The following is a 12,825-nucleotide window of genomic DNA, read 5'->3' as shown; positions in this document are numbered from 1 at the left end:
GAGCCTTTTAGATGATTGTGTTTACATGAATCATGATTTGCTGCTTTGCTACTTGCTAGTCATAAAATGGAATGTTTTACTGGACAAATGTTTGTTGATAGTAAATGTTTCTTGAGCAGCAAATCAGCATATTAGAATGATTTCTAAAAGTTCATGTGACACTGTTACTCCCGCTGACATGAAGTGGGACTTGATTCATTGATCACACAATGAAAATCAACATGGTTTTGAGTATTGCTGCTCTAATTCAGTTTTACGTGAAGACCGTTTGTTTCAATCATCAGAGACTGTGAGTCCAAAAGCTTTGCCCTAAAACATCTAATGGCTATTCAGTGACGTCCTGACATACAAGGCTCTAGACTGTGACCAAAATGGCATTTGCGACCATTTTTCGAGAGTGTACGAGTAAAAATTTGACGTTAGTTTGCAGCCTGTTTCTTGTAGTTGTGCTTTTTAATTAAGAATAACAATGAATCCATCTTTTGTTTTAGTCTTAAAAAAGTGAAAGATGTATAGATATAAGCAAAAAAGACAATTATCTTTTCTTGTAAAACGGGCCACCAAGATCGCAAATATGAAAGTGAAAGCGCACAAAAAAAAGGAAATCCTGTTCACAAAATTTAAATCACAAATAATACTGATGAAAAAGAACGGGTTGAATGTTGAACACTTTCGTTACCATATAACTACAAACTATGATAAAAGTTCATCAGCATGCATTGATTAATCAAATGTTGTATCAAAAAAAAAAAAAAGAGATTAAAGTTAGTCGCAAAAGTGCGACCAGTGGGAAGAATGAGTCTAGAGCCCTGACATACATCATTTCTTTAGAGGTGAGCACTCAAAAAACCTTCTGGCAGACTCTCCGGAGCCTTTTGAGAGAATGAAATCCAGCAATAAAATGAAGGGGAAAACCGGTAGTTAAAACACACACACACACAGAGAGAGGATAACATCACAGGTCCTGAGGACAGGAATAAAACAGCAAGGGAGCGGATAAATGGCATGTTGAGTCATGATGTACATAGATCTGGATGTTGATCTAGTGTTTGTACACTTACTGGACGGTTGTGCAGGAGAACCAATTTGGTGACCCGGATGTGGATCCTCACACCCAAACTCTGGTGTTGAAACATGTTATACACCTGTAGAGAGAGAGAACAAGGCAAGACAATTAACTTTGACTTCAAATTCACTCAAAATATTTTAAAATGGACAACAAGTATCAGTAGTAAGTTTCAGTGGATTTCAGTACATTTTTAGACAAAAAGGCAAGCAAAACTGTGTTAATTGCCAAGAGCACACGTTATCAGCTGATGTTGATATCAAAATAGCCCAATATCAGCTGATTCTTTTGGCCTAGCTGGTATATTGAGCTATTCAGTACCATTTCAAAAAAATGCTGGAAACTCTGAAGGCATTGTTTCTGTGGGTTTCTGTGGGTCTTGTGACTTGAAAATATGAGTGTTAATGAAAAAATGATATTACAGTTGGTACGTTTGATTTAATATCTATTTAAATAAATCTATTCAAAACACAGATTCAATTATTCATTTGCATCATAGTTAAAAAGGGTCTTTTTTTATTATTTTAACTGAAAAACTGGAAAAATATGCCTGGGTTGTTTTAACTAGAATTTTACAGTATTTAATTACAATTTTATGTTATATATATTTTTATATTCTAGTTTTATTTCCTCAGAAAATATCAAGAAATGTTACAAATATTTATTTATTAAATTCTGTTTGGTGCAGCTAATGTTACACTAAGTGATATGTTGGCATTGGGCTGTATCCATGGAGATTAACATAAAAAAAAAAAAAAGTCGAACTCCAACGCCGAATATAGTGGGCTAGGGCAGTATGACAAGCGTCGACTTCCTTGCCCGCGGGACAGACAGGAATAAATAAAAAAAAACGAACAAAACAAAACGAGGTGAAGGGGTGCCGCTTACTGTTTAGGTCTGGTCTTCTGTCACGGTGCACACAACGGGGAAGAACGAGGAACACGAAGACGAGGATAAACTCAAATTAACAATCTTTAATGACATCCGACGAGGCAGGGCCAGACACACAGAAACACCGGGAGTAATAAGTAGACCAAACCAAAACTAACTGAACAGACAGGACTTAAATACACAGAATAATCACAGATAATATCTAAAACACAGCTGAACAGAATAAACTAATAATCACACTTAACAAGGACAGGAAACAAACCAAATAAGGACACAAGGAGGCGGGAACACATGACACACACGACACAGAACTGACACCTGGGTTGTTTTAATTAGAATTTGACAGTATTTTTATAAATTGTTTTTAAATTAAAAAATACTAATAGAATGAATATATGTATTTTTATTTGTTCAGAAAATATCAAGCAATAACATAACAAATAACGTTACATATTTAATACAAATATTTATATCAATTCAATTTTCAATTCAACTGAAAAAATCTTATCTTTGTGTCATTTCTAATATCTGCCTACAACTTGTGTGAATAAAGCACAATTTTGAGTATATATTCTGTAGAAGCATCACCTCTGGTTATTGAAAAAACACATTGGCAAAGCCAAATCGCTAAACAATAACTTTTGAAACATAACAAGCATTATCTCTACATAAAGGAAGATTAAAGAATCAAGAAAGAGAAAGAGGTGTTTGAGCTTTCATCATCCTCAGAGATGTAAGCTGTGTGATTCACAATACCATAAAAAAACATGACTGACTTGTAGAATAAAAACCAATGACAATTCCATGCGGCATGAAGTTAATGAAGAAGTATAGAGCTGAACTGAAGGGAGGATTCAGATATTGATGAGTAACCGGCATCTGGAGGGGAATCGCAGAGAAACTGATTTGAATAACAGCACAATTTTACACAGCGTTGTCGAACTTGCTTGTGAGGAATGTAAATCTAAAGACCTCAGGGAGGACAAAAGGAGGTGTACTTTCTTACCAAATCACACACATCTGGGCAATTCATTAATTTTTACATTAATCTTCATATGACTCACCACTGTCATTAGAGATACAGTAGAAAGGGCCGTTCTTGAGTTGATGAGCTTTGCTTTACAGCAGCAGATGCAGTGAGGTGTTGTCGTGTGGACTGTTTTACAGATCAGTATTCAGTTTGTTTGTACTTTATTACGCAGGCCCGCTTATGCTCGCAGCAAACACTGTGTTTACGAACTTGTTTTAAATGAGCAACTTGATAAGAGTGAGGTCATTCGCTCTGGGACACGACTGAAATACACAACTGAAAATTATTTTTCTTTCTTCCTTCCTTTCAAGCCTACACAATCAATCTCATAAATCTGAACAAGCACAAAAGTTGTTAGGTAAAGTCAATAGAAAGTAAACTCAGATACAATGTTTCATTTTATTTATATATATATATATTAAGGCTGTCAGTTTAACATGTTAAGTTAATTAATTAGTTATGAAAAAAATAACGCAATTAAAATATTTTAATGCAGTTATAGCACTGGCCCCACCCCCAGACCTGTACATCATAATACATCATAACTCCATAAATGCAATTATGCCCTAAAATTCAAGATATGTTTATTTCAACTAACGAATAATTTTTTTTTTTACTTTTAAATTGATATGCAGTTTCTCTAATATCACAAATCTCTTTCATTTAAAATTTTTCCAACCTCTCCAACAACTTGACTTCCAGTCCATTCAATCCCAGATTGAACCCCATCAAATCAAGTCTCGTCCAACATTTTATTAATTCAATATCTTGTTTTGTTCAGAAACATGTCAAATTATGGAAATAAAAGGGGTTTTAAATTAGATCTTTGCAAAGGTTGTATAAAAAAATAAGGGTGAATGGCATTTCTTAGCCACAATACTAGCAATACCCACTGCTACAGTAAAACAGCATTTTAGAGGTGCATTTACTGTAAATCTTTTACTAAAATATTAGGATTTAAATTCTGACTGGACACAGACAGCACAAAAATGGAACAGAGGCCATGTGATAAAACAGGTGTGTGTGTGTGTGAGCTGCCGACTCATGACTGTGTGTCTCACACACATCACAGCTGCGGTCAGCAGAGCAAATGTTACGCTCACACACTCTCTCCCAACCGCTATCTGTCTCTCTGTCCTGTTTTATGAGCCCATTCTCTTCTTGCCAGGACTTACAGTGTCCAAATGCTCTGTTACATGCAAAACGTGCAAAATATGCAGTTTAGGCATATATTTAAACCATTCGTCAGTATAAACAAAATGCACAGTAAATACACTAGCTTAGGCCAGCGCTTCTCAAAAGGTTGCTCTGACAGTCAGCAAAGAAAAACAAAACTGAAAGCAAATAAGATACAACTAACCATATAATTGTTGATAGTTAGAACAGCAAAATAAAATGCTGATAAAACTCTGCCAATATCTTTTGCTGTTTGATGTCTGTGCCTCAAACTCGGCAGTATTTTATTGCAAATTCATCTGTTACAAAGTAGAAGCCAAATTAGGCAGATGGCGACATGGTCAGGTTGCCTGACATGCCCTCATCTGTAAAAATCATGGACGTAAAATAAAGAAAACATGGCCCAGACTGAATTACTGGTTCACACATGCAGCATGAATAAACATTTGTAATGATCACAATGTGTTTATTTATTATTGGCTGTCGAGAGCATGACACCATCGAAATTCATTTGGAAACCAAGATTGACATTTTTCATATTCAGCCAGTGTCATATTGTTGGGCCGATGCAGTTTTAACCCCGTAAAGACCATTGTATCATATTTGATATGAACATTTCTGTAACACTTTAGTTTAGGGACCAATTCTCACTATTAACTAGTTGCTTAATAGCATGCATTCTAACATACTGGCTGTTTATTAATACCTATAAAGCACATATTAATGCCTTACTCTGCATTACCTTATTTTAGATACCTTGATCTTATCCATTACCTCAACTTAACAACTACCTTACTAACTATCATTAAGCAGCAAATTAGGAATTTACTGAAGCAAAAGTCGTAATTAATAGTTAGTTAATAGTGAGAATTGGCCCTCAAACTAAAGTGTGAACCACATTTCTAAGGCCAATATAATCAAAAGTTAACTGAAAAAACTGTTGCACACATGCCTTCTGTCGACTGACTGATAGTTCATGCTTTTTTAGCAAGTAAAAGTTTCAATAAACTGTTCCAATGTCAAGCTTTACAGGGTTAAGGACATTTTTATCTTTGTGTAAAATCTAGGTCTTGAAATAAAAGCATTTGAGTGCATCTCATATAGTGCTGTGTTCGATACATCGATATGACGATGTATCGTCACAGAGATTTGACGATACGAGTATCGATACAGCTGGCCCTGTATCGATATTGTGGCACGTGTGCAGCAGTGGACCGCGATTAATTTGAATACAAGAACACCATTTAAAATGGAGTAGAAAAGTGTGAGGTTTCTAAAAAATAATGAATACAGCATAATTTATAGGCTACAATAAAGTTTAATCTGGCCACAGAGGAACACAACAGGAAAGAGACGTAATCCTCGAAATAGGGCTGTATGATATATTGCATGCGATTTTCATGTGCATCTCATCAGTAAAGCCGGTTCTGTGATTAGTAATAAATCTCCACCTCGTGCATCACAAACCAGCTTTACTGACTAGATGCACATGACAATCGCATTCAATATGTCGTGCAGCGAAACAGAGCTTCCCACTTGTGCAATACAGAAATATCTGCTACGTGTTTCACTTGTTTTTGTCAACCTGGCAACCATGTGCATGCGCGCTCACTCCACTGTGGATAAACATGCTTGATTTATGAAACACCGGTAAGCTTGCAGTTTAGCGATCTCCACTTCAATATTCTATTCTCAGAAAAGTGTAATTCATCAAGTGTTCATTTATAAGAGAGAGAGAGAGAGAGGGAGAGAGGCTGTTTATGTATGATGTTACCAGCTCCTTGTTGAGAAAGATTATGTAGCTCTTTAGCAATTAAACTACTTTATTGATAAAATTGCAGGGCAGCACTAAAAAGTTTGTGTCGCTCAATGTCTGTGTGCGCATGCAGCGTGATCTGTTTGAGTGACTGACGTGTGTGAGTGAGATACAGTGAAGACAGCGCATTAGTTTAGAACTCTTCTAATTTTAATTTTAATTTTTAGATGTGCATTAATATTTACCACGGTATGAGACTCACCATGTTCATGACGGTGAGCAGGAAGCGCTGGGCGGCCTCAGCTCCGTGATACTGCACCATGTTAGAGTCGGCCACCACGACCGTCTCCACCGTGTACTCTCTGCTCAGCCTGATGGCGTTCCTCCTGCCACGCACCTCCTCTGCTCCTTTTGCCCTTTTCTCCTTCTTCTTGTCTAACACACACACACAGATACGCAAGAACTGTTAGGCCAGAGAAATACTGTACACTAATGTTCAAAAGTTTGGATTGGTAAGATATTTTAATGTTTTTGAAAGTAGTATATCATGCTTACCAAGGCTGCATTTATTTGATCAAAAAGATCAAGAGTAATATTGTAAAATATTATTGCAATTTAAAATAACTGTTTTCTAATTTCAGATATTTTCAAATGTAATTTATTCCTGTGATGCAAAGCTGAATTTTCAGCATCATTACTTCAGTCTTCAGAGTCACATGATCCTTCAGAAATCATTCTAATATGCTGATTTTGCTGCTCAAGAAACATTTCTCATTATTAGTTAAAAACAGTGTTGTTTAATATTTCACCATGTTACATCATTTCCAACTTCTCTGATGAAAATAAAGTTCAAAAGTACAGCATTTATTAAATTAGAAATCTTTTGTAACACTATAAATATCTTCATTACTGTCAACTTAATGCTTATAATAAGAGTATTATTTCTTTAAACCCCAACTTTTGGGTTATAGTATACTAGTGTATAGTGTATGCTTGATCCACACATTGCAAGCGTGAATATTAAAATCCAGCTTGCACAGTAAGAACCGTCTGTGTTCAGGTTATGTTTCACTTCTTATCGTCAAACATGCAATTATGTCAGGAAATGTGGTTTTTGTTACTCAGAGAGACATACGTATGTATACAAATACATTGAGGCTGATACACAGGACAAGCGGTTCCTGGAGCAGATAAACAAATCAACAACAAACACAGAGAAACTCTTCAAACATTACTCTTACAAAGCACGATATTTGACTGCATCTGCTGTCAGCTCTAGGCAGGGGACACATTTTGGCTCCAAATAAACACTTTTCATCCTCAGAATTACACCCCATATGTTGTGTGTGCACAATTAGACCTGATCATAACAAAGGCAACAGCTTTACTGTAACCAAGTCCAAACCTTTGACAGAGCTAATGTCCACCAGACGCAAGACCTGACCAGAAGAACAAAGACAGAAATCCAACCAAAATAGTGTTAAAGTCAACATGAATTCAAAATTCACTCTTTAATTTCTTAATGCATGTTTGTGTTATTTTGATTTATTTATTTGATTTATATATGAATATATATATTCCCTTAGTATTTGGAATGTTCCATTACAAATATCTAAATATATAAATCAAAATATGTTTACTCATACATTTACTGTTTTCTACCCAAATTCAACTTATGCTTAAAACAAGAAAAAAGTACAGAAATAAAAATACACTTAATTCAAAGGAAAGGCAAGATCATTTTCTTACCACGCTAACAGATTTTTTTTTCTTGTTTTAAGCATAAACTCATTTAATTTTTATATTTTTTTCAGCAAACAAGATGTGTGCACAAACCTGATCATAACAAAGGCAACAGCTTTACTGTAACCAAGTCCAAACCTTTGATATCTTAAATCATTTTCTTCCTTAAGTAAATGCATTTTAAATTTCTGTTTTGTTTATATATATATATATATATATATATATATATATTTGTAATGGAAAACAAGACACTAATTAAATGTAGTGTAAAATGTTTGTTTTTGTAACTTTGATTCAAAATTTTGATTGGTTGAGAACTGTTTATGCCAGATTATGGAGTAAACTCAGATTCTTTTTTTTTACTTCCCACCATGAGGATTTGAAAGGTAAATAGCTGACAGCTGATCCTTTCACAAACCTGTCAGCAGGTAAAATCCATTCATAACACACTCTGTCTGTCTGTGTGTGTGTGTGTGTGTGTGTGTGTGTGTGTGTGTGTGTGTGTGTGTGTGTGTGTGTACTGAAGACACCTGTTAACATGCCCAGAAATTTGATCCATTACCTTGGGCAAAAGCAAATAATGTTTACCACAACACAAGTCAAAAAGTCAATTAGCAAAAGTCTTCTGAAGTATCAAGTTTAGTATGTTGTTTCAAATGGTGGTTTTCCACCATCTGGAGTCCAGTTTTAGTCTGTTTGCTGGGTTGCACAAACCCTCCAATTTGTCCTTAAAAGATCCCAAAATGTTAAAAGATGGCGTACAAGACGTACAGGATGTTCTGTTGCAATCCTTTGCACTTCTTCTAGCCATTTCAGAAAAAAAGAAAAGAAAACTACTAGCTTTGCAGTTACTTATTACATTTACTGCACACTGAAGGCACTTACAGCAAACGCTTTTATTCAATGCTTTAGTATCACCTGTGAAAGCACTGCGATCAACAGATGAAAGTATGCTATCTGAGAAGCACATCTGTGTGATTACACACAAGTGCTACAGCATTTATGTGCTTTGTATTTGAAGCTAGCTATAAATAAATATTAGTGCTGTCAATCGATCAAAAAAAATTAACTAATTAATCACAAATTTTTCTGAAATTAATCGTGATTAATCCCACCTAATAAGGCTGTGACGGTATGGGATTTTTTCATACCGTGGTGAAGAAGCAACAAATATCGCGGTTTGGTGGTTAATCGCACGACCCCGCCCCCCCGCGTCACAGAAATCTCTAATGACTTTTAATCAAGAAACCATGCAGCTTGTAAATTAATAATAATAAAGTACTCTTCTTTATTATTAAAACAGCAAATTATATTAACAATAATAACAAAATAATATTTATATCTATAACTTTGTTGTTTTTTTCGATATCTTTTGAGTTTAAAAGGAACTATAGAACTGTCTCGTTTGTAACCCATTCTTTGTACAATATTAAAAGAATAACAACCTGAGCAAGCTGCAGAAACAACAAGCCGAGCTCAACATACCCCATTGCTTAGTTCTGGGCTGCGTTTCCCAAAAGCATCGTAAGCTTAAATTGATCGTAAAAACGATTGCACGAATCATCTTAGACTTGCGGACTATATCCCAAAACCATCGTAACTTAAGTAGTACTTGAAAATCTTCGTAGATCTACGAGTGCTCTGGAGTAATCGTAAATCCCTACGTGCATCGTAAGAAAACAAAATTATGAGATCACCTGCAGGACAGTCGGCAGATTACACCTTTAACTTTATTCAAGTGCTATGTGATTGTAGTTTATTGTACATTTTATTACTAATTTTTTGCTTAAATGAATTTATAAATGAAATAATAAAAAAAATGGCAGAAAACGAAAAATAGAAATACACATTTAAATTAAATTACTGAAAAAAAACGAATAAAATAAATAATGTATGAAATATGCTTCAAAGACTGGGAAAAATAGGAATAAACTAAAAAAAAAAAATCTGTAAATGAAGAAAACCAGCCATGTATTGAACCCGGAAATAACGTCTCTACAGATATTATAATAATATAATATTAATCTACAAGTATAATATTAATGTAATATTAATATTCTAGTGTTTTGATTCTTGCCTGTGGTTCCTGGATTAACTCTTTGCCTTGCCGTTCGGACTCTGTTTGCACCTCGTTTGGACTATTGGTCGTGTACCTGGATTAGCTCTCTGCCTTGCCCTGTTGGATATTGTTCGCCGATCGTAGACCCACGCTTGCCCAAGGATTACTCTTTGTCTTGCCTGTGTTGTACCTGTTTGCCATTGCATGAACCTTGCTTGTTTTGTGACCACGTCCCTGAATAAAAGCCTTGCAAATGGATCCGCTCGCCTCTCGTCTCGTCATCTCCATAACAGAATACTCGGCCACACAAGGATCCAGCAGCTTCTCATGTGGATATTGGCCAGGTATGGACACTGCAAGACTGTTATTAACCCTCGAGCAGAGCTTGCGATTGCTCGAGGATTACGTGCAAAAGTATTTAAATCTCACATATTTTTCTGTTCTGCTGGACTGTGTGCTCATAGACTTCTTTTGTGAAGGCATAAATCAGCCGCTCAATTCACATCTAATCCGTGAGGGTCCCCGTTCATCTCTCAGTCGGTTTATGGACTATGCTTTGTTGACTGTTGGTTCACTGTGGGTGTCGCGGAGGAACGCGATTCGCGTCCACTCGTATAATGGCAGCCACAGAGCGATCTCACAAAATGGCAACAACAACAAAGTACTGTGTTGACACTACCGTAGTTCCTGATCCTAAACATGTCGCGGTTGTTATTTCAGACTCCATTCATCCCTCAGCTGCCGCCTCAGAACCCATTAACATCTCGGCTGCTGCATCAGAGCCTGGGTATGTCTCGTATGATCTGCCAGAACCGCGCTATGTATTTTCTGATCTGCCTGAGTTCAGTCAAGTCACCGTTGATCTTCGTGAATCCAGTCAAGTCACCGTTGATCGTCGTGAGTCCAGGCAAGTCACCATTGATCTCCATGAGTCCAGTCAAGTCACCATTGATCTTCACGAATCCAGTCAAGTCACAGTTGATCATCGTGAGTCCAGTCAAGTCACAGCTGATCTTCGTGAATCCAGTCAAGTCACCGTTGATCGTCGTGAGTCCAGTCAAGTCACAGCTGATCTTCGTGAATCCAGTCAAGTCACCGTTGATCGTCGTGAGTCCAGTCAAGTCACAGCTGATCTTCGTGAATCCAGTCAAGTCACCGTTGATCGTCGTGAGTCCAGTCAAGTCACAGCTGATCTTTGTGAATCCAGTCAAGTCACCATTGATCGTCACGAGTCAAGTCACGTCTCAGCTGATCGTCACGAGTCAAGTCACGTCTCAGCTGATCGTCACGAGTCAAGTCACGTCTCAGCTGATCGTCACGAGTCAAGTCACGTCTCAGCTGGTCTTCCAGAGTCTCTTCACATCTCCGCCGGTCTTCCAGAGTCTCTTCACGTCTCCGCCGGTCTTCCAGAGTCTCTTCACGTCTCCGCCGGTCTTCCAGAGTCTCTTCACGTCTCCGCCGGTCTTCCAGAGTCTCTTCACGTCTCCGCCAGTCTTCCAGAGTTTCTTCACGTCTCCGCTGATCTTCCAGAGTCTCTTCACGTCTCAGCTCATCATCCAGAGTTACATCACATCACAACTGATAATCCAAAGTCACACCGTGTCACAGCTGATCATCCAGAGTCACACTGTGTCACAGCTGATCATCCAGAGTCACACCACATCACAGCTGATCATTCAGAGTCCTGTCACGTCCTGTCTGTCACACCCAGATATTCAAGGTCAGTTCTTCGATTTCCCAGTCTGGTATCCAGTGTGAGTGATGCACCGATGGTGTCTGCACGCGCAGCTCATATCCCCAAATCCACTCACTCCAACCCTTCTGTTCCTGAACTAAATCCCCTGTCTGAAGCGCTTCCCATGATGGGGATCGCTTTATGTTGCGTTTGGGCTGCGTACACCACCACAGAACTGCTCGAGGTGGCGAAGTCCACTGTGATGTCTCCAGAGGTGGAGAAATTTAACATTTATTAGACTTTAAAAATAACTTATAATTTAAGTGAATTTAAAACAATCTTCACATAAACCCATTATAATAAATGTTATATTTAGCTAGGCTACCTGTTCCCCTCAGCAGAAATATACAGAAATTGAATAAAGTTATCAAACATTATTTAATTTAGAATTTAGCTAAACTAAATACAGGTAAATACTTACAGCAATACAAAAGTTATTGATTTCCTCGTTTTTATTTTATTCTTGATGAACAGACATCACAGCAGCTCATTATTAGGTTGTTTTGGCTTCTATTTCTTTAAGAGCTTTTGCTGCTAAACGTGACGCGGATCTGACATGCATCGTATTTTCTCTCAACTCTAATCACCTTTTCTGACCCATTTCAGGTCGGACCCATTTCAGTCTCTACTATGAGATGTTCTTAATGTAACTCATATACAACATATTACATGCACGCACAGTTTTAAGGCAGCTTTAATAGCCTTTTTGGTAACTTCATGCCTTAACTGACCACAACATTGCATGGACGTAGTTTATTTTGTGCTTTGATATGAACTGAAACAGGCTATAGCGCACGCCGGTTACCGCGCTGTTTGACTCGCGTCTGCTGCTGAAGTGAAGCTGGTGCACATGTCTGAAACGTCTCCATATTGATGTGATTGTAAAGACGTTCTGCGACTGAATAAATGCACTTCTTGTCAAGAAAAAAACAGGCAGAAATAGCAGTTATGAGTGGGGTGGCCAACCCTAAGCTCCGCCCCTGCGTTAATGGCGTTAAATAATGTCAACGTGTTAAACTGAAAAAAATAATCAACTACGTTAACGCACTAATTTTGACAGCACTAATAAATATATTTATCTGCTAGCTATAAACGTCAACTTAAATTTTACCTTATGCAATTGTACATGTGAATAAATCATAATGTTCACTGTAGCACATATAACAACATGTTAGGATTAGGGTACAAGCGTACCAGCATTATTTTTAATTAAAACTAAAACTATTAAGAATTGTTTTCATTAACTCAATTTAAGCGGAATAAAAAAAATAAAATATGTATTTTACATGAAAAGCATGTAAAATGTTGCCTTAAATGAAACTTAAACTTAAAAATAAAACATTAAAAATTAGAAATGTTAGGGAGGTTG

At 37.0% G+C, this 12,825-nt stretch overlaps 1 protein-coding gene across 1 annotated transcript in view; it reads right to left on the bottom strand.

Moving 5' to 3' along the window:
- The window catches only part of LOC306878178 (A disintegrin and metalloproteinase with thrombospondin motifs 17-like), a gene marked incomplete at both ends in the record, with an annotated part of 159,810 nt that overhangs the window by 130,385 nt on the left and 16,600 nt on the right, over positions 1-12,825 (bottom strand). The window contains 2 exon segments of the mRNA XM_079430360.1: positions 1,062-1,145; positions 6,182-6,354. Coding sequence (XP_079286486.1) covers positions 1,062-1,145; positions 6,182-6,354 — 257 coding nt within the window.

This window comes from Barbus barbus, assembly GCF_936440315.1.
Source record: "Barbus barbus genome assembly, chromosome: 1".
In the NCBI taxonomy this organism is placed as follows: domain Eukaryota; kingdom Metazoa; phylum Chordata; class Actinopteri; order Cypriniformes; family Cyprinidae; genus Barbus; species Barbus barbus.
This window is presented reverse-complemented; position numbering and strand designations above follow the sequence as displayed.